Source organism: Anas platyrhynchos, chromosome 1 (assembly GCF_047663525.1).
Source record: "Anas platyrhynchos isolate ZD024472 breed Pekin duck chromosome 1, IASCAAS_PekinDuck_T2T, whole genome shotgun sequence".
NCBI lineage: Eukaryota > Metazoa > Chordata > Aves > Anseriformes > Anatidae > Anas > Anas platyrhynchos.
The window spans coordinates 175,862,135-175,885,585 of record NC_092587.1 but is presented as its reverse complement, the minus strand read 5'-3'; the positions used below and the strand labels follow the sequence as shown (position 1 = coordinate 175,885,585).

Here is a 23,451-nt window from a genome sequence, read left to right as displayed (position 1 = left end):
TAAAAATTCAGTGTTTTCGAGGTATATGCATATCCATGTTGTTGAGGCTTCCTAAAAAGAAAAATGAGACCTATCCACTCTAATTTACCAGCTTCTTGTACTAGCTCCTAACCAATGTATTTTGTTTCATACACAGGTAATTAACTTTTCTGCCTTATTGAGCATAATATGAACGTTGAAGAGTTTATATCCAGTATCAGCTAGTAATACCTTACCTGATATACACTAGTAGTACTTTTATCTTTCATACAGCCACATCACATTAGTGGCTCGTTATCCCACTCTAAACAAGCATATGTCTTTCTTCCCTTCCAGAACTCTCCAACTGTTTATAGTGAAAATTATTTTCAATATGATCTAAAAAGCCCAGGTTCATTCCTTATATAACTGAGGTGCCTTGCCAAAATAGCGATGAGATGATCAAAAAAAAAAAACCATAGCTGGGAAAGATTCTATGTAGAGGTCAGTTCAGTTTTCTGCTGGGCTGCAGTGCCCTCTGGAGGTGCCTGTCTAGCTTTACTAGCAACAGAACCGAGAATGACTGCTAATATAAGAACCTCAATTTGGGTCAAAGATCACCAGCGTGAGCCTAACTATAAGACTTATTAAATTGTACTGGTAAATATCTCATTTTTATTATTATAATCCTGAAAGAACAGAGGGACCTTTCTAAAGGATCTTATTAAAGTTACAAGCATCCTTTCAGAAAGTTTTCATTATTTGAATTTATATATATTTTTTAATATTTTTAAATATACTTTAGTTTTTAAATATAGTTTTTTAAAATATATTTTAATTTCAAAAACTGATCACATGGTGTTGTATGCATCCTAGTCTTTCCTGTAACAGATTGTTCAGAGACAGTGCTCTGAGAATTCTGCACTTTCCTTCAAACCCTATGAAAGAGGGAAAGATGCTGAGCCTGACTGACAATAACAGGCGGTGTTCTGGGGTTTGGCAATTCAGCCCAGACATAAACAGGTCTGTAGACAGACAGTGTTACACATTACAACTGGGAAATGGGACAGAATGAAAGCCAGGTAATCTTTCTCTGCCCCAAAAGGGAAAAATCAGTATTTCAGTTCATTTTAACATAACTGCACTTGGAGAACTAAAAATTAATATGTAAAACCAAGTGAATCAATTATTAAAAATGTATATTTTTTTCAGGATTGCACTATTGCCTGCCTGAAGATCCTGTTTTTATTTTTTAGGTGTTAATTCTGTATCACTTTATTACGTGTATCAGGTAGCAGAACATTACTTTTTTTTTTTTTTTAAAGGAGTCTACACACAGCAGATGCTTATCTTCCAGAGTGCTCTTTTCAGCATATTCTCTTATTAGGGTAGCTAGAATGGTTTCCAGATACTTTCCTATGTGTTTTTAGGCATCAGTTCAAAGAGTAACTTGGCAGATTACAAAGTTACGATGCTAAGAGCTTGCAGAAGCATTAGAAATAGTTCTAAGCCAAACATGTCGACCTCCAGAAAATGAGCAGAGGGGATATATTTCAACTTCCCCAAAAATATTTCCCAAAGTTCTGGGTTATTTTAAATAAGAATACAAGAGTTGGGCAGATTAGAACCTCGTGAAGATCAGCAAGGAGAATTGCAGAGCCCTGCACCTGGGGAGGAACATCCCAGGCACCACAACAGGCTGGGAAGCACCCAGCTGGGAAGCAGCTCTGCAAAGGACCTGGGGACCCAGTGGACACCAAGCTCAGCGTGAGCCAGCAATGAGCCTTTGCTACAAAGGCAGCTGATGGCATCCTGGGCTGAGTTAGGCAAACTATTGCCAGCAGGTCGAGGGAGGTGAACATTCCTCTCTATTCATCACTGGTGAGGGCCCCCCTGCAAGTTCCAGCAGACCCACTAAGATACAGACATGGAGATTCTGTAAGAAGTTCAATAGCCACCAAGATGAATAAAGGGCTCAAGTATCTTTTCTGTGAGGACAGGCTGAGGGAGCTGGGACCATTCAGCCTGGAGAAGACTGGGGGTGGATCTATAAATCCCCGAAGGGAAAGTGCAAAGGGGCCACCTCCAGACTCTTTTCAGTGGTGCCCAGTGGCAGGACAAGAGGCAATGGGCAGAAACTGGCACACAGCAGGTTCCCTCTGAACATCAGGAAACACTTCTTTGCTGTGCAGGTGACAGAACACGGGCACAGGCTGCCCAGAGAGCCTCCCAGAGAGCCTTCCTCCTTGGAGATCTTCAAAAGCCACTTTGATGTGGTCCTGGGCACCCTGCTCTGGGTGACCCTGCTTGAGCAGAGGGGAAGTTGGACCAGATGGCCTCCAGAAGTCCCTGCGAACCTCAGCCCTGCTGTGGTTCTGTGACTTAGCGCTCCCAGGATCACATGCATATACCACACAGTTACACACACACAGAAGAGAAAGCCAGCATTATTTTCCAGACTTTCTACAGGTAGAAAGGGAGAAGCCAGCCTTAGGAAAATTCAGCCCAGGTCTGATCCAGACTGACCTTTAGATACCTTTCACACTCTTAACACAAGTCTACAGTAACTAAGCACCACTGGTGCAAACATTCACCTAGGTTTGGGAGCCTTTAGTATTCTGTAATATTGACCTCTACTTCCCTTCACACCCCTGATCTGAGTTTTGGTTAAGCACCAAGTTGAAGACTCAGTAGCAAGTTTCTGAGCTCAGTGCAAGCTTTAGCTTCCTTAGATACTGATACACATTTATTTGTTTTTGCCTAGGTATTCATTATTATATACATGCTAATGGAATTATTAACTTTTGACTTAACGTTTAACTTTTCCACACTTTTAACTTGTGGTAACTTTTCCACACATTACCAGGTCACAAAATAAAAATAGTTGGGAAGTTATCATTCCTAGCAATCTCATGCAGGTGTTGTCTCTAATGCTGTTTAGTTAGGCCTTCAGTAGCTACGCAAAGTTGAATTAATTCCTTGGCAGAAGATTAAAAAAATAGCTAATATGTGGTAAATGCTGGATTATCATGCACAGTTTGGTGTGTTATCACGAAGGAATAAATTTTATGATTCATAGTAATACAAAAATTTCTATCACGCTTGTGATGGAAATATTCTCAGGTCAGTAGGTATGCCAAAATTTTGGCCTTTCCCTAAGAGATGCAAATTCCTGAATCTTCTCTAATTCCTTTACATTCAGCTTTCTCTTTGGTCACATAAAATTCAATCTCTAAAACCAAAACAAAGGCACCTAAAATGAAACCGCTTTATTGAGCCTTCTTAATAGCTTTGATTGCAGCTGCTTCCAGAATAAAAACATACATAATACTTAATTAGAATCTAAATTTCATTCTGGTAAGAAAATGTGCATTTGCTGGCATAAAACCTGAGACAGCACATCAGAACATAACATTACAAATCCATTTGCATAAGCAAATTCTCAGAAATGAGAAGTTTCAAATTAGAAGTTTCAATTTATAGTCAATTAAATGCTAAGTTTAAAAAAGTGCTTGAAAAAGTACATTTTTCACTGAACAAAAATGCTCTAATTGTATCTCCCTCAGAGTAAGCCAAGGAAAACAACTTGTGAAACAAGATAGCTCAGCTTTGATTAATGCTGTTTTATTTACGGTACATGCACAGACTAAACAGCCTGTTCCACTTTGACCTATCTGGATTTAAATAATGATTTTCCTCACTGGCATACCTCATTATTTTTGATTGGAAAAGCTCAATGGCTGATGTAGCAAATAAAAACAAAGCAAATCCTGCTTTCACCGCCTCCCGCCTCTCCCCCAGTGTCCAGCAAACCAAAGTACTTACCAGGACAAATTCTCCTGTAGCAGTGTCATGAAAGTGAAGATCGGACACCTCTGTTTCAGAAGCTACCAGCCACTGGAGTGCTGCTCTGAGCTGGGGGTCCACTAGATTTGGTTCCAGATCAATATTTACTATGGCTAGAGTCTTCTTTACTTGCTCCAAACCTAACATTAAAAATAAAGTCATTAAATCTACAGGTTCAAATTGTTTCAAAAAGTCTCTGTAGTTCATTGATTAGACTATTACCTTAAATACATTAATACAGACAGACAGTATGAAGGGCAAAATTTTACAACTGAATACAAACATATGAGTATTAAAAGGAATCTAAGCTTTAATGCATGTTCCAAATGACAACGAGTTGAATTTAATACTGCCTTTTAAACTGAACAGTAATAGTCTCACATCCTTCAGTTGTTTCAGTTTTCCAGCTGCTGTTTTTTCTCTGCCCTCATCTAATAAATTTTCTAGTTTGTATTTCACAACTCCTTCCTGTATAAAGTTAATCAGATTTCCTGAGTTTTTTCAAACTATAGTGCTGTTCTAACTGTTCCAACCAAGTTCCTACAGTTGAAGTACATAAGGTATTCACTCCTAACTGGGAAAGTTGAGCAAAAGGAACTGTCAACCTGTGTGTTTGTGGTGAGTAACAGAGTATTGGTCTAGGAGTCCCAAATCTAATACATTTTTAGGAGAAAGAACCAATTAAAAAAAAAATAGTGACACTAAACTCCACAGAAAGCACTGCGGTAACATTATCACTAGGCAATTTGGATATGTTTCTTAGTTTTATACAATAAATGTACATTTGAGAATGACAAGACTGTCTCAAATCATTTGAGAAACAAGGTACAGTCAGCTCTGACAAAGCCAGACCTTGTAGGTATTGACATGATTAGATCTTCCAAATGTACAAGACCACACACAAAGTTTTTCGACCCAGAATACTACTTAAATGGTCTTACAATGAAAGCAACAGAAGTCTTTTCAAAACGATACCAAGATGAAGTAATCACACTGAAGAAATGGTCACTAGAAAATCCACTGTAAACTATAAATTAGTTTCTTGCAATACAGGAGACACTAACTGTGTAAGAAATAAAATCATGCCCTATTTTCCTCAAGCAATTTGATCATTTGAGATGCTTTTTTTTTTTTTTTTCCTAAGTCAGGAACAACAAAAAGCAATAGAGCCTAGATGAAACCTACAGAACAGAAAATATTAATTGTAATTAATTTTTGAGGATAGACACAATGATTTCCTTAATACCTCACAGGAAGATCTAATTTACAGAAAATAAATAAATCAAGAAACGTGGTTTAAATCAGTAAAGTCTTCCAGGAGCTTAAAATACACATAAAATCACATGCCTTTCTGTTTGTCGTAATCATTTGAAGACATACAATGTGACTGAACAACCACCGTAAACAGGTAGCAGAGGTTTCTTGAAATTATTTTATCCTCAGACAATACCAAAACCAATGAAAACCTCTGTAATAATTTATTTAAAATCAGCCTCATACTGAGAAACCAAAACACAGAAGGCACTGTGTATTCACTTGAGTTAACAACCTCTTGCACTTCACTCAGACTGGAACCAGTGCAAAGTTCTCTGAAAACAAAGAAGCTGTAACAGGAGTTCAGACAGACCCTGTTTTGTATTTCACTAAGAAAAGGATTCAATACATTTGCTAGAATGCCATTTTTTTTTGCATCGTTTCTCATAAACACTCTTCAAAGCTTACTATGGTCAGTATGAATGACTTTTTCAATGTCTCCAACAGTCATGCAGATGCACTGCCATCACTCATCATATATTTCACAAAGAAGATATGCTATGCATATAAATTTATACTTCCAAGAAACTGACCAGTGTTCACTACCATACATTAAATACATGTGTTATCTGAAAATGAGACACTAGCATTTCTCAAAGGCTGAATTAGCAAGTGCGTTAACAAGTGTTAGCACGGCATTAGTCTGTGAAAATATTCCAGTGCTTGACTGACATGTGATATGATCAATACGGATTAATAGGGTTGTAATTTTGTTTTGAAGATTACAAAAGCAAAGAATAAACAAAAATAACTTATGTCAAGTGCACAGGCCAAGAACAGCAGTGTATGCTGGAATTGACATTACCTTCTACAGCATCCTTGGTGTCTTCATCTTTATCGTCTGTTCCATCACTGTATTTTTAAAATACAACAAAAATATTAATATATGCACAATAAATATAGTCAATCTTAAGACTGTAATGAAGGTTAAACAGTAAAGGACAGGAAGATCATAGAAGAATTAAGAAATGACGATGAAAAGAAGCTTTGCTTCTCACACCATTTCATGTTGGAAATAGATTTGTCATGGAGTTCATGAGATTTGCTCTTAGAGGAAGAGAGGAAAGGAGAAACATGAGAAGAGACCTTTTAGAATGAGATGAAAACTTGTTGATTTTAATTAAGTAGGACAGTTTAGTTTTGCTTCATATGCAAAAAGGTTGAGCCATCTTTTATCACAGGTATGAACAGCTATAGGTTATTCAAAGCTGCTGCATGGTAAGTGTTCTACAAAAATCATTCACCAAGCAATTTTGAAAGTTTCCACTAGGTAAAGGAAAAACAGAAATCCTGTAGGAAGCAAGCTCTAGTTTGCATGAAAAAGTAAATCTAAAAATTTGTAAAACCGCAAGCAAAAACATGCATAAATGGGACCTTTCATTTTGCAAGCAGAACACATTCATCAGTTTTGCACAGCAACATTTAACCATTCAATATGGATTAATTAATGAAAAAATCATATAGTGATTAAGTGAGAGGAGAGTGAATAATGTATAAGCATTAAAAAATGTGCCATATTCTTATTTTCCCAAAAATGATGATTACATGCATTAATTATGAGGAACCCATCTGGTTTACGTTTCTCAACTCAACCAACCTGTCTGATGTTGGAAAGGATAAATTCTCCTCATACATATCTCCTTCTAAACCAAGACTGCTCCAGCTACTGCTGTTACCATTACTGCCAGGAGAAGAAGAGAACACAGCTGAACTAGAAAAAGAACAATAGCTCAAACTAGAACCTTTGCTTTCCTCAGAGCTGTTTTGACAAGACATTTAACACAAGAGCACTGAAACTTCCTAAACAGGTTTGCTGGAACTTCAGAGCAGCAATTTGCATACCAATGCAAAACTGGTAAGTTTCTGTATACAGGTGAAAGTATTAATTTGTACTCATTAATTTTCCAGATCAGTGCTAACAGTAATTCTATCCTTAGGCCTAAGCATACTGTTTGTCATTTATACGAGCTCAAAAAATTCAGTGCTATTACTCACAGGAATATGGATTACAAATATTTGTTTAAAGGCTAGCTAAAAGTTCCTAATATTATATATTGTGAAGACAACTGCACAAATTAAATCCTTCTCATTTCAAAAGCCCAGCAGTGATCTCCAACAGCTGGATGAGAAGGAATTATTAGAATAAATAAAAAAAATACTTTTAAAAAAATGAATTCTGAATACTGGTCTTTAAGCTAAATTTTTGTTTTATAAATCAATAAAACTAAGACTAAAAACATTAATTTACTCACAGTTCACAAGCATATTGCATTTATTCCATGAATACATTCAAAAGAACTGAAAAAACGTACAGTGTCTTTACACCGGTGTATTTTAGACGCTGCAGTTAATTTGCTAGCCCTGTGCTCTTGTACAAAATTGTGTTACTCATAGGATTAAATCTCCCGCTTTCCAATTTCATACCTCCCCCTAAGCGTGTCTGGAAGCCTTCCAAGGATAGGATTGAGACAACCAGCATGTTGTGATAAGTATGAATTATCTATTGTAGATGGCATGACCAGCCACATTGCAATTCCAGGAAACTGCTGTAAGAAAATGCTTTCTTCAGCTCAAAACTCTTCCTTCCCACTCATCCCACTCACAGCAAATAATCAAATTTAAAACAAGAAATGGTGGAAAGGAACATTTCAAGAGCCAGATACTAATTTCTTTCAAGAAGCTGTCAGTAATAGCATCACCTGTCAGTGTCTTTTGCTTCCCTGTGTGCCTGCTTCAATACTAATTTCCATATAGTAACAGCAGGTTAGCAAGCTTGCAATGTGAACACACCCTAACTGAGGGGAAGAAAATAAAGAAAATTGAAGAGCAGAAGCTTCCAAATAAACAAAATTGGTCCTAGAACTGCAAGCCAACCTAATAAAATGCACAATGAAAAAAAAAAAAAAAGCACTAAAGGCAGTTACCAAGAATCTGCAATTACTGGCTGGATTTGCATGGAAAATGCAAATCTGGTCTTAAGAACATTTTTCAAGCTACTGTATTAGGAGTACCACAGTAAAAGTTAATATTGATTTTGTTTCTGAATTACATATATAGAATAGAGATTTAACACAATTCATTGGTATCAACGCTTTGCACTCCGGCTCTTTCTTTGAAGGTTTTAGCTTAGCAGAAGTGGAAATAAAAGCTGTCCCAGTTCTCAGACTAAAGGAAAAAGTATTTGCAAGCTAACAGAATGACCTCACACACAGTACTGTTCTGATTAGATACATTAATCTATTTTACAGAGGTCAAACTTGGTCTGAAATTACATTATATTTAACCAGGAGATTAGGATTGTATGGTTATGTATGGCAACATATGAAGGTTGTGGTGTTTTGTTGATTTTTTTTGTTGTTTTTGTTTTTTTTTTTTTTTGTAATGTGACTTTTAGTTCATTATCTTACAACAATGTAAATCTTGAAAATAAAGATCTGCGATGACAGAACAAGCAATAAACAGAAGAAGGCATTATAATGCTTCATGCTGCTCTTCAAAATGAGCCAGCATAAGAAGTACCCAAAAGAAAAGCTTTCAGTTATATATACATATAAATATACATACACCCTATATATGGGATCTGTAACTCAGTTCATCTGCTTCAAGATTTTGTATTATGTGCATACAGCCAAAGGCTACAGACGTCTGCTCTGAAGTATAACCTCATCTGGATTGCTCTGATTCATCTTCTGGAAAAGCCTAAGCCTATACCTATATGTTAAATAAACAACAGTCATAAGCTTTTTTCTATTTCTAACCTTAAGCTGCCAACATTAGAAATGCAAAGCAGATGATACAAACTTTCCTTCTTGTTTCCATTCAAATAAAGCTTCTTTCCAAGCTGTCTTGCCCCCTTGCTTACAGTTAACTTAATCCTCTGTGAGGTGCAGAAGCACAATTTTTACATTGACCTGAGACCCAGAGAGCATGGACCTTGCCAACAGAGCTACTACAAAAAATGTCTTTTCCCCCCCCCTCTGAGAGAAGTAAAGCAAAGGCAGTTAAATTGAACTGGACTGCTGCAGATTGTACTGGGTTGTTTTCTGAGAAGTCTCAGCCTGTCTTCCACAAATTTCACACTACCATTAATTGAATTTGTAAGCTTATTATGAAGATAATGTAGAAAATGTTAGCTAAAGGAGTCTCAAGTGCCACTATCCCTTGAATACTGCAAAGGGCCTTGAAAATATTGGGGGAAAAGGCAAGTCCTCTGCACAAATAAAACTTGCTTCCAGTGCACTATGTTACTCAATTATAATGTATTGGCACTACAAACAAATCAGTCTAATGCTACCTGGTACCTCAAGGATGGCGCAAGATTGAGGACAGCTTCTCAGATACGAGAAAATGACTTGCCTTAAGAAATGTTCCCTTTGCCAAGGGAACAAAGTAACTGAAGTACTTTAAATATTTCAAATTGTCATGGGTTACATATGATCAGTGCAATATTTTAAAATAGATGGTCCTGACCCCACACACAAAAAGAAAACACACTTTCAACTATTGTAACTGCATGATGGATGGCAAGGTTATTTTCCTGTTTAATAAAAAAGTTTGCTTAAAAGAAAAGTAAAAGCAGTAAATCTTCATCGCTGCCACACACTTCCTTATTTCCTGAGAAGACTATCAAAATATTACTGCTCCACAACTGGCATTCTTAGTGAAGCTCATTTTGTTACAGAAGGTCTCCCCCTCCATGTCTTTTTGCTCAAGGCAATAACCCCAGATCCTCTCATCTCCACCTGCTAAAACCTACTGCCAAACACACACATGCTGTTAACAATCCACAGCAGTTTTTCAAAAAAAATTTGTGCATGCCAGTTTCTTCTGCCAACACCTTGCTATCCAGATTACGTCCCCCCATTCTTTGGGTTAAATGCCAGTATAGGTCATTCTTCTCCTAATGAACAGATATTCTTTAAAGTTTTAGATTATTTTTTTTTTTTTAATTTAAAGATGTTTTGGGAATGATAATAAAAACACAATGGGTACTAAAGGTCCAGAGTATTTTTTTGCACGTTTTTCCCCATAGCATTATTTAACCCATATTTATTCTAATTGCCAATACACTAGATCTTTTTTTCCTTATAGTTCAAATTTATCACGTAAGTCAAATTTTCACTCGTTCAATAGATAATGCATTATCAAAATAACTTTAAGGCAATGTATTCTTTCATAAAAGTATTTAGTTGTATGACTATAAAGTTTTAGTATTGGCTGGATTAAAATACTCGGCTAAGTAAAACAAAAATACTACAAACATTTGAGTAGTTTTATTTTAGTACCAAATATTTATTATTTTTTTAAAAAAAAGGAAAATCCCTCCCCCATTTCTACTGTTCTTCAAGAGAAGTGCTGGATGTTCTGTGTAAGTGATATAACCCTCATGCAAAACTAAACTTACTCCTTCCTCATACCTTGCCTACGCAAAGGCTAGGGCCACGACTCACTATAGTTTCCTCTGAGAACAGACGTTGCCAATTTTTCAAGTTCTTGCTTTAATTTAGCTGGCTACCAGTCAGCCAGGGAAGTGCAGAAGAGGCTCTTGTGGAAAAAGTTACCATCCCAAACAGGTAAGTTCCAACACTATGCACCTGTAAGTTCCTGGTTAGTAACACATCAGTGCACAAGCAACATCAGTTACAACAGCTTAAGAAGTCAACCCCTAAAAATAGCTGCTTGAAATCCTCATGCAAAAACTAAGAGCACATTTCTTCTTTTCAAGGATAGATGAATTTACATAAAGCACATTAATTTTTAAATCCAGACCACAATAAACAACACTACTGTAGAGTTGTACTTTATGTGTGGTGACTGTTTTTAAAAATACCTGCATCTTTTGCTAATATTTAAGCTGCACACAGTGTTATTTGATGCAACTCCCTGACATAAGTGAAAATGCATAGTCTACATATTTTACACTCCATGTAGTATTAACATTCACGAACAAGAAAAAAATATTTAGTAAGAAAACAGATTCAAACACATTAGAGTCGTTTTTAACATAAAGGTCATTATTTAAGACAAAATAAGATCTTTTCCTTCATCTCCCTGGATAAAACCACTTGATATCATGTTACCTGATGCCAAGATAAATGTTTAACTGTGCAAATATATTCATAGTTACCTGTCACTGAGATGAAGAAAACTGCTGCTCTCATCAAGATGTTCATCTTCAAAACTTAGATTGGACCAGCTGCCAGTGCTATCATCACCAATACTAAGGCTCATCTGCTGGCTAACAATAGATTCAACAGAGTGAAATCCTTCTCTTCCAGCAGAGCTAAACAAAAATTTAAGACAAAAACATCACTACATCTCATGCCAATCCGTGTTAATTCACTTACAGAAATTTAACACTATTGCGAAGATACTAATTTCCAAGGGGAATAAAAATAAAAGGGTGTAAAGGGCATCCATTAATTTGTACCCTGTTCTCAAAATAAGAAATAAAGCAATTAAATCAATTTGAAACTTCAACAGGCTTAGATCACGGATTGCTATTTGTAAATCTTTTACTAGAAGGCAGAGGGAATGGCACACACAATTCTCATTCCAAAGATTATTTGCTATAAAGCATTGAACAGTTTTACCATCTAGGCATTTTAGTCTTACAGACTATAGATCAAGGTATGCTTTTCAAGCAGAAGAATTAACATTTTTTGGAATTGCTCACCACAGGACTGTTCAACTCTTTCCCCTCCTTGCTTTCATTGCTACCAGCAAGGTGGTCTGCTACTGTGGGCAAATTGCTTAAGAACACAATATTTAACAGGTTAGAATTGTTTCATTTCTGAAAAAGGGTCTTTCCACAGATAAAGATTTGTCTTCCTGTTTCAAGTATGTGTAGCAACACATGACTTTTCCTTCCTCGGGAAATGAATTTACATTTTTAATCCAAAAAAACAACAACAATCAAACAGGTATGTTCAATAAAGGTAGCCATCATAAGATCCTTCAAAAGACCCAGTTTGGTAACTTCAGAGAATTTTCAACTCCTTAGAAAGAAATATAATATGAAAATATACAGTTATGAGCTAACCCTCATGGGTAAACCGTAGTTAGATGTAGATGACGTGGTAGAAAGCTCAAGAAAAATGACCATCCTACTACCACCACAGTGAGCAGTCACTGTAACATCCACAACTTAAAAAGCCAGCCCTAATCACATCACTGTCAATGCTTCACTCCAGTAAACATGAATTTTTGAATGCAAAGATACAGCTCAGAATAATTTGACTGTTTGAATCACAGTCCATCTGGGCAACACAGAAGGTAACAGTTCAAGAAACATCACTGGATGATGCTGTAAGAAGCATTTGTAAATTTTGTTATGTTAAAACCTTAACATCTCCTCCCTATCACAGATATTACAACAAACAGTACTTATCCAAACCCTGCACTTTAGATGCTCTTGTCATATTCTAACTAAAAGTTTTAAGCAATATTTTTAAGAAGTGATTCAAAACCCAAGTACCATCTCTGATACTGTGGGTATTAGAAAAAACATATTACTGCTTTCTTTCGGTTACACACTGATTAAGGTTCCAAACTCTTCATATGCTGCACCACACAGTTTATTAGCATTTGTAAACTACCAGAATTTGTTATTAAATGCTTTTACTGAAAGACCATAGAAATTAAAATGGGGTTTGCTTTCTGCAAAAGCTCTGTCACTACTCCCAAAGAACAAAAATTTTCATTGCTGTTTACAGGCATAAGCATAGTATGAGTTTCAAGTCAAACCTTGAAAAAAATGAATTCAGATCCACTGCAGTCTTTAGCTACTGAACATAAACAGTTCTATTTTATTATTCATCATGCTGTCCCTCTAGAAACTAAAGGAAAATAAATCCTCTGCCGCCGTGAGGAACTCTGTGCTCCCCACCCCCTACAAAGTAGGACAATAAGTATTATGATGAACTGGAATAAGCAACAAGGTAAAAATTGCTCCTGGACCCAAAAGGTAGATTTCCAGTCATTCTGATCCCTGCAGTTTAAGAAAGAGTTGCTGTTTGCCCTAAAGTTAGTGTGGAAATGGTAAATAAGCCTTCGCTAAGCATACAAAAATCTGAACATCAGTTTCTTGTCTACTGTGTTACTGTTTTATAAGTGTCTTAAGATTTTTTTTTCTTCCAATAATAAGGATACTATTTTAACAATCACAAGCAAAGTAAACCCTTTGTACTTTAAAGTAATGTCCAGTCTGGACAGCACCAAAAGTTGGTTCTACTGATAATTCAGATTACTTTTATTTTTCAGTACAGAAGATGAAATACAGGTAGGGAACAAACTTGGATTCAGTCATGGCTCATACAGCAACAAAACCTGTAAGGTCTGCTCTTCTCTACTGTAGGTAAAATAACATCATTTCAAGTTGAAATATTAAGTTCCAATTATTAGTTAGCTACTGGAACATATGCATGCTGATATACATAGGAATCTTGGTTTCAAGCTCCCACAGGTGGAAAAAAACTTTTCTACCTATGAATCATTTATATATCACCATAAGAATAGAAAGTACTCTGAACATAAAATTTGTACTTGGGAATTTTTTCTTCTAGAAATACATTATATCTGTATTAAAAACCCTTTTTTTCTGGTACAGAATGCAACAAGAAAAATTATTATTACCTTATGTTAACTGCCTGACCAATATTAGTCATAGCTGAGGTCATTATTTCAGTAGTAAGGCTTTCAGCAAAACTGACGCCATCCTGTCCAATTCCACTGTCAGCTGTCACGCTTGTGTAACTCAGCTCTCCCTCTGCTTTCTCAACAGCCGCAGGAGCCACCTTGTCAGGAAACACTGTCTTCTGTTCTACATCAACGTGGATTTTGGGAATATCGAGGTGAAAGACTCTTGGTTTTTGGCAGGCACCACCCAATCTAGAATGAAGAAAATGCCTCACTGGAAAGGAGGAACTTTGCGCAGGTAAGTGAGGAGATGCACTTTCGGTACAGCACTGATGTTCCTTCATACTGCAGCATCTACAGACAGTTCCAGAAAAAGGAGACAGTTTGTCCGTATATGAAAGCCTATCCCCATTTTTTCTGTTTTCAGCCACCTGGAGAACAGCAGATTCTAAACTCTTTTCTAGAGTATCATCTGCTACCTTCCTAGCATATTGTTCTATAGCTTGAATTATGCCTTCACTGTAGCCATTTTCATTTAAACTGCCCGTACTATGATACAGTTTATGACTGGGGGAGAAAGGAAGAAGTGTTCTAGAAATTCGTATTTTAACAAGATCTCCTGTCACTTCCTCAAGTTCAGTCTTTTCATATAGACAGGAATCTGTCAGAGATTTTGGTAAACATGCTCCTGATATTTTCAATTTTTTCCTGACATCACTAGTTATGTTGCAAGCAAGGGATTCTGAAAAGTGTAACAATTCCGTGCAATCTGTTCTCTGCGTGCCAATACCCCTTTCGTAAGTTTGCTCCTCACAGTGATGAATGCTGCTTTTTGCTTGCTGTGCTGCATCTTTATTCACTGTTTTGATCAGCTCCAGTTTACCATTTACCTGTGCGTTTTGCCCAGGAAACACCGTTGCGTTGCATCTCAATTTAGTTTTCCTAGCAGCTTGCCGTAGGCCTGACTTGATGGACCTGTAAGCAAGTCTGCTAGCATACTGATCCATCAACAGTTCAGGGTTACCACCTTCTCTTTTCAAAATACGAATTATATGATCTGCGTATTCATCCGTCACACTTTCACAGCTTGGGTACTTGGAAGTCAAACCCATCGTGCCTGAACCTTGTGGTAAAGAAAGTACAGAGGAATCTCTCTCACCAAGACACTGGTCCCGCACCGGACCACACCACTCCTTTGAACTAGAATCTTTATCATCTTTTCTCACATAAAGGCAATCCACTTGACAATTAACCCGCTTCAACCTCAACATTTTACAATGCCTTGATTTCACCATTTTCTTGGCTTCACTGATTACTTTTCCTGCCATATCACCTGCATAATTCCATAAAGAGCTGCATGTTTCTTCTGGGGTATTTATAAACGCTGGATATCCACATATTTTGTTTTGCATACTTAACTGAACCTGTCTATCAGCTTCTCTTCCATTTGTTTTATCATCTAAATGGGAAGCAGCCATTTCAGTCGCTACTGAAATTATCTGACTAGCTAAGTTATCTGCATACTGAATAGTTTTTTCTGAATGTTCCTCATTTTCAGCAACCTTTTCAGAATGATCTTCATCTTCACTACTTTCTACTTCTTCAGAAAGTGACCGCATGAGTTTCAGCATAAATTCCTCCTTTTCCAAAGAGCTGTGTTCACTTTCAGACAAACCTGCAACAGATGGATTGTATGGTGTAGAAGGTGGCGTTGCAGGTGCAAATTCCTTTGCTAATTCTCCCTTGAGTTTCTTTGATAGTTTTCTCAGGTTTCTTTCTGAACTAGCTTGACACGGTACTAAAGGAGTTGGTGGGGGCGTGTCAGGCATTACACTGCTATTTCCATCTTTGATACTTGACTTATCAGCCATCTGCAAAGCATCTTCACTGCCAAACATCACTGAAGAGAAGCTATTTGCATGCGGAAAGCAATCAGCTTGCCTGTAAGTCAAAGGTCCCGCTGGTGGTTTTTGAATATCGTGATTTTTTGAGGGCTTGTTTAAGTGTGTCATTGAGCAGCTTCCTGCATCAGTGAAGTCCTCTGGAACATGCCTAGCAAAAGTCACAGTGGAACAAGACGGTGGCGATTTTGAAAACCTGTGTCCTTTTTGTTCCTGCCAATAATCTTTAGATTCTGAAACACACTGAACCAAATTAGCTGGAGTAAGAAGAAATTTAGAGGGATTATTCAAAGGCATCTGTTGTTGTTCAACAACTACAGAAACATTACTTGGTTTCTCAGCATCTTGCTTCTTTATCACACATTGTTCTTTTCTACTGGTATCTGCATAAGTCTGTGAGCCCACGTTACATGCCGAATTCTCACCAGCGTTGCATAACACAGTTTTACTTTCATCCACAGATTGTTTTATGATGTATTTGGCCAAGTGATCTGCAAACATATTCTTGGGAACATCTTCACCAGTACACTGCACATACGTTTTTTTATCTACTATTTTTCTTGACAAAAGCTCTGTGTACTCTTCTACTGCTTTTGTTACCCGAGATGAGGTTATGGCTTCATAAGCCTCATTTACTATCATATCTACCATAGTTCCAGAGAAACTATTAATGCTTTTTGACCCACTCGTTAATTCTGAATTAGTGCTTATTCCAGACACGTTACTTGATTGTTTGGTATCGTTTTGGTTATGTAAGAGTGATGGATTATTTTCAGTACTTTGATTCTGATCTGAAGTTAGGTATATATTTCTGAAAGAAGAGACTTCCTCCTCTCTTTTTCTGCTTGTGAAAAATGGATGAGAGCAGTCGTTGTACACTTTCATACTGTTATCAGAATTCAGAGCAGTGCATACTTTTGCTTTATAAGCATCAGAGGGAAACTGATGTTGACAAAGAGCTCTTCCAGCTAAGGGCACAGGTATTGAACTTACAACACCGGAGGTACAAAACAGTGCTTGCTGTACTGTATATTCTTTCTTGGAATCTTGGATTGGATTCAGTGCTACCCTGTCATTAAAATCTGGCAAAAACGTGGAAGTCCGTGTTGACTCTAACATACTTTCTGCACTCACATATTTAATGTTGTCCATGGAAACACTAATGGCTGCTTGTGTGGTGAAGGTCACATCAACCTGGGATAGCTCAATAAAAGCCTCCTGAATGACAGATTCAGACAGATCTCTGGCATAGGATCTCACCACCTTGTCTTCATAATCAAATGAAGAAGGCTGTGCAACTGTAGGTGTCGAGGGGTATGAAAACTGGCATACTTCCATGATTCCTTCAAACACAAGTTCTTCAGCAAGGTCTGCAGCAAACCGTGCAACGGTATTGGTAAATATTTGCTTCTTCACGTGCCGCAGTTCTTTCAAAGCACCAGTTATAGCTTCACTCACCAAAAAGTTTGCTAGCCCATTAATGGCACGCTCCTTCAGGGAGATTGCTCTCCGTCTTCCAATCTCATAGAAAGCCATTTGAAAGACCGAAGAAGTCAACCTAGCAGCCAAGTGACAAAGTGCGTTGGTGCATGAAGAAACACCTTTTTGCAGGTCCTTAAAAGCACTGCCAAAACTTTTTTCAACTAACTCAGTTGCAAATTTTTGAATGCTATCTCGAATTATTGATGATTTATGCTTAGATTTCACTTGTTTATCTGGCTCCTTGCTGGTTTTGATTTTGAGATCTGTAGCTTGTCCTTCTTCTTTCATAGCAATCCTGTTGCATTTGGAATCATTTCCTGCACCTACTTGTTCCGATGAAGAGTCAGAATGAAAAACAGAACCCAGTATTTCAAATGAAACACTATCAGCATATTCTGAGTAAGTATTATAAAGTGCATCAGGGTGGTTTTGACCTGTCTCGTCTCCGCCAAGATTCATACGACACAAGCATTCAGAAGAACCACAGCTCCCTAGTGGACTGAAAGCTGATGATCTAATAGGGCTGAACAAGCCCCCGTTCTCTTCTCCTGATGTTTTAACTGGGCGAGGGGAATCTGGGACATCAAAAACGCTGCTGTATGGTGATTCTGGTTTGCGAGGAGTTGGTTTCTTTACATTGGCGGGGAGGGTAGGACGATCAAACTTGAATTTCTGAGGATTCATTGTAATGCTTGTAGAACACAGTTGTTCATGGGCAGCCCTCCTTTTCTGGGAGGGATTCCCTAGGACGGGATCCCTAATAACTTTACCAGACTTTTCCAGGGTTTGTTCTAGTTCATCGAACTGATCAAAGCTATCAAAAAATTCACTGACTTCTGAGTCTGAATCCTCTATTCCGTCTTTCACTACTGGAATTTTTGGCAGCTGGAGCTTTGCCTTCAAGCTTTTCTGATATCCTTCTTCATCTAAGAAGATAATGGGGCTTGGGCTGGAGCAATCTGACTCAGAGGATTCAGCTGGAGAAGAGGAAAACAACGTTTTACATAACAAATTAACACCTTGATCAGAAGGATTATATGGCTTATAGAAACTCCTTTGTATCCAAGGATCAGAAATTGAGGTTGTAACTGAATTTTTTACTGAAGACAGTTCCTTAAGTCCCAAAATATCAATCAAAGCAGAAGATCTTGCAGATGATTTTCGACGTACAGAACCCACAGAGATCTTTGAGTCAACAGCTTCTAAACATTGAGCAGGGATGGTCTGTGAAGCAGCATCTCGATGGTTTCGAGAAGTAAAGCTGCATGTACCTGAAAAGGAAAAAACAACGGCTTCAAAACCAAGAATTTATACAGAAAAGCAGAACACTTTGGACAGATTTTGATAGCAGTTGCTGGACTTCCAATTGCTACAATACACCAACTCATCTTTCATAATTAAAGCAATATTTTTTTCCAAATCCTATTACACTAATGACTGAAATTCATGTGTTTTTTTGTTGTTTTTTTTTTTAGCACAAGGTAGAAAAAGATGCTATTTTATCTGCATGTGACATGGAGGTTAGAATTTTTGGTTTATGATTTGGTTTGTGAAACTGTTGTGAAAAGAACAACCTCAAAAATTAAATTTACAATTGTATAATACCCCTTTACAAAATACAAATGTAAAAAAAATATATATATTTATTTACATTATTTTCTCATAACATCCTGATAGCCTAAATTTCAATTAACAATTCCTACTAACAGCATGCAAGAACTTACCAACACTTTGCATCTTTGAAGGTTCATCTTCATCTAATTGCTCAAAAGCAGTGACAAAATCATCCTCAATTGAAGAGACTGACTGATTAGTATCATCATCTTCTGTACGGGATGTCTCTGTTCGATGTTTTTGCAATGACTTTTTTTCTATCGCATATCTTAGGCCTGTGGTATACTTGCTCAGCAAGGTAAATACATAATCTGCTTTGATCCTTGGGAATGAAGGAGACAGTCGCATCACACAAAGCACTTCAGGAAGCTGATTCATGAAAAAGAGCAACAAGAAAACCAGTATAAAAATCTTTGAATAATTTCAACTGTCAGGAATAACAACAGATTCCCTCAACACATTTTATGAACAGCGAACAATTTACAAGTATTTTAAAGCTAAGAAAATAAATGTGCAAAGTGATAGTTAAAATCATTTAGCATTTTAATGACCTCTGCAATCTGAATAAGTCAACGCAATAAGACAAAAGAGATTGTATAATACAACCCTAATAATATGCAGTCATGAATCTATTTAAAGAACACACGTGTTAAAAAATCCATAAAGACAGAATTTCAGAGCATGTTTGTGCTGAACATTATTTCAGTTTACAGATTATATGTTTCAATATATAAAAAAAACTTGTATGCAACATGATTTAATTTACCATGCAAGGCAACATTGCATAAAGTTGCTTTAACTACATGTGACTGGAGAAGAAAAGAACCCACTGAGTTTTATGAAGACCTGACACTCTCATAATTTCTTGGCATCTCTGTTTCAAGGGGGGAAGTCTGCAGAAGATGTAAGCTAGAGCAGAGCAGAGATGGCCAATTTGACAAGTTTCACCTTCTTTCCAAATTGGCAGTAAAAGGGACTATAGTTGAGCAAAAGGACTGGATCAGCATTGTAGATATTTTGAGTTAATAATACAGGTACTTAACTGTACCTGAAAAAAAAAATTGAGATTTTCTAACACTCATTTTAAACAACAAAAAAAAAAAACAAATAGAAATGTAACATTAATACTACTGCAGCCCAAAAATACAGGCTAAACAAAGCGTGATATTATTAAACTCTTTCAGAGGCCAAATAATGCCTCTTTAAGGCAATATAACTCTGTACTTCAGACACACAAGACAACAAAATATTTACCTGATGTTTTGTAACACAAGGTTTTGCCACGGTCTTCTTTACATCTTTTAGAAAAACAACCTCGTTTTCTTTTAGTTTGCACAACTGAAGCGATTTCAGAACATCTGGAAGCTCTGCAGAAACAGCTGCCAACTCCTGATTTTAATATATGAAAACATTGAGAACATGAAGTGAAAAAAACTAAGTGAAAAATAATGAAGAGGTTTTGATCTCATATCCTCCTCAAATATTAACAGCTGCTACTTTTGGTAAAGCTTCTCTTTTATCCACTATTTATTACTCTATTCTCTGCTTACTCTCCTGAGCTCTGGTATAAAACTCTTTTCCACAAATAATTCAATCCACAAATCTTTAACTTGCTCTTTTACCAAAAGAAGAATTTTCAGTGTTTCTCATGGGACAGAAAAGGCTTAAATGTCACAAAGACGGATCTTGGAAGCACCAAGAAGCAACTGCACATTGTACAAAGTACCCAGATACATTCAGAAGACTGATCTCAGTGGATCTCTACATGCTCTTAGCATGCTTTATTGGAATGGTGCTATGGCCCACTATTATAGAAAAACGAACATTGGCTTTTTCTTTTTCAGCATTATCTCAGATACTTTTATATTTACTGAAAATACAGAGAAGGCTTGTGAAGGATTTATGGTTGTTTTTTTTTTCAAAGCAATCTAAACAGTACGCATCTATATTGTACAAAGCAAGTCTTCATAAACCTATTCAGCCTGATTTTTGTATAAATGTCATCTAACTCTATATAATTAAATAGCTCTCATCCATACTTGAGAGAATATTTAGCAAGACTATAACTTTATTAATTAGCAATACAGGTACAATTCTGAACACAAATGGATTCATAGTTTCTATTGTTTAACAGACGTTTTAAACATCAGCAAACCATTACAGTAATCCCTATTGAGATCTAGACAAAGTGTGGAGTAGTACTACAAACACGTTATGGTGTTATACTGACATGTAAGTTGTGCAAGAGAAATAAATCCTTAACTTCTTAAAATTGTATGACACCACTAATTGGCTACACTTCCCTCCTCAAATATTTCCTCATCTAACTCTACAGAAATAATAGCAACTCCATGGCTAGCAGTCAATTCAGAGAACTTCTAGCTTTGCACACTGCAACTGTACTATATTAGTAAACACAAATATTAAGAAAGTCGTAAGCAAAAATATTGATACAGTTTTTAACAACAACAAAAAAAACTACATGCAATTTAAGTAGGCCACTTCAGACCATTCCAGTACAAAGACTGCTTCAGGCTGTATTTAAAATAGATACAGAAACTCTAGTGATGACATTAAAATGATCATATTCAACTTCTCAAACCTGTTTAAAATTGTTATGCTTCTAAATGCTGAATGTAAACATACTTAATTTCTCAAAAATCAAAACTCCTCTATCCAACAAGCTGTGTACTACTTAGAAGAAATCACCAGTGCTGAAGAACATTGTTTTCCAATCCAGATAGACATGCCATACCTGCAAATGTGCAGTATCCATCTCTTCAGCAAAACCTATAAATGTAATCTGTAGAATAAACACATGAACAATATTAAAGAAACAGAATAAAACTTTGTAGATTTCCTACAGAAATGTAAAAGTTTAGCGTATTTTATCATAAAGCTTCATTCTACCACTAGAAAAAACATACATTTGAGTACCTTAACTTGCCTGAACAGTAGTGCAGAGTCTTACATATAAACAGTTAACACTATAATATTTGACTTGTAAATATCAGATCAGGCTAAATGCCACATACAACATGTAAAACCCACTACACAGAACATTTTCTAATGGCCTATGGGCTGGTATAAATTTATCAACACATACATGTCTCACTCAATCTATTAAAATAAACATGATTTAGCAAAGATCAGCGCTTTAAGCTGGATGCGTATAAACCAGTTCCAATCTAAAATCTGTCCATGCTAACAAACTACAATGCGTTTGGATATACTGAAGAGAGTACAGTGCTAACACCTAGACTGTTTACCACGTGAACTGATTAGCCTCAGGCCAAAAGACAGCAGGTGTGTTTTAATCCACTTCTTTGCATGCAATATCCAAATAGAATAACCCCTAAATTGAAAGGATTAAAATATTCAACCCCCAAAAAAGCTCTTGTCAGACTCAAGAACCTGGTATATGTAAGAAATGTCAACCATACCTCTGGTTTTTGGGCTTGTAGAAAGGTGATATTTTATTACACTCTCCTTCTATTCTGCCTATGGGCATCTTGTATCATTCAACACTAACAGATCAAAGGCAGCAACTATTTTGTATTATCATCATTCTTTAGTGTCAACTCATGACCTATGTTCCAACCACCTATTCAAACTTTGTTTCCAATGTGAGAGTTCCTCAGTTCTCATTTAATATTTCCCTAATGACTCATCAATAGCGTAACTGCATACTATTAAAAACCCAAAGCATTTATTTTCAAAACAAGGTTGTAATATCTGGTACACAAAGAATAAATGCTTCCACTGATGTTTGCAGTTAAATGCGATAAGGCTTGGATTTGATTATTTTAGAGCACTATGCAATAGAATGGATTCTTCATATTCAAGTCACAGCTCACATAGAATCACAGAATGGTTTTGGTTGGAAGAGACCTTAAAGATCAACTATTTCCAACCCCCTGCCATGGGCAGGGACACCTCCCACCAGCCCAGGTTGCTCAAAGCCCCATCCAGCCTGTTCTTGAACACCTCCAGGGATGGGGCATCCACAACTTTTCACATTAAATTTGTGACACCTACTCCCTATTTATATAAAGTAGTCAAATGGTTCTCACGTCTAAAATTAGCAAAGCACACCTCTATGCTTATCACTTACTAATCGTTTTAGCAACTTGCTTGTGCATATATAGAAACTACGGAAGAAGTAGAAAAAGAAATGGCTGAAAAACAATTGTTTTGTAGTATATTTGAGTTTCAAGTAAGTGGTATGTTTTGTCACACACTGATATGATAAGCCTCCTTTCAAATTGAAATCATACTAAAATATTAAAAATTCTGATTTATTTCAGTCAGTGTCATGCTTGAGAACTCCTCTGCCCCCCAAAAGCATTTTTTTTTGTTTACATCCACTTATCCTTACTTCAGTTATGACAAAATCCTAAATGAAACACTTTGCAATAACATTCCAAAGAGCTCTTGGCAAATTACAATTCTGCAGCACCATATTCACTGTGCTAACTATGAAACAATCATTTTCAAGTGATCCATCCATCAGCTCCTACATTTTTTTTATCCATACAATATCCAAAATACACCTTTCAATTCCTACATCTTTCACCTGCACAGTACCTACAATATGAACTGAATTTCTCCACAGAAGAGGCATGAAAGAATACCAAGCTATTTAAGGACTTGGAGGAAAAGCAGTTCTCTGAATAATATTTTAGGAGGCTTTAGGGTC

The 23,451-nt window shown here is 36.7% G+C and overlaps 1 protein-coding gene across 7 annotated transcripts in view; it reads right to left on the bottom strand.

Moving 5' to 3' along the window:
- AKAP11 (A-kinase anchoring protein 11) overlaps window positions 1-23,451 on the bottom strand; it is a 51,445-nt gene that overhangs the window by 6,535 nt on the left and 21,459 nt on the right. For 5 of the 7 annotated variants that reach the window (XM_072032527.1, XM_072032525.1, XM_072032526.1 and 2 more), the window contains 8 exons: window positions 21,508-21,555; window positions 20,007-20,141; window positions 18,863-19,121; window positions 13,753-18,409; window positions 11,246-11,401; window positions 6,716-6,829; window positions 5,924-5,970; window positions 3,784-3,944 (listed from right to left, as the gene is read on the bottom strand). In XM_072032527.1, the coding sequence (XP_071888628.1) occupies window positions 3,784-3,944; window positions 5,924-5,970; window positions 6,716-6,829; window positions 11,246-11,401; window positions 13,753-18,409; window positions 18,863-19,121; window positions 20,007-20,141; window positions 21,508-21,555 (5,577 nt within the window). The remainder of the gene's footprint in view (window positions 1-3,783; window positions 3,945-5,923; window positions 5,971-6,715; window positions 6,830-11,245; window positions 11,402-13,752; window positions 18,410-18,862; window positions 19,122-20,006; window positions 20,142-21,507; window positions 21,556-23,451) is intronic. The other 2 variants (XM_027472297.3, XM_072032530.1) reach the window with 2 other exon arrangements.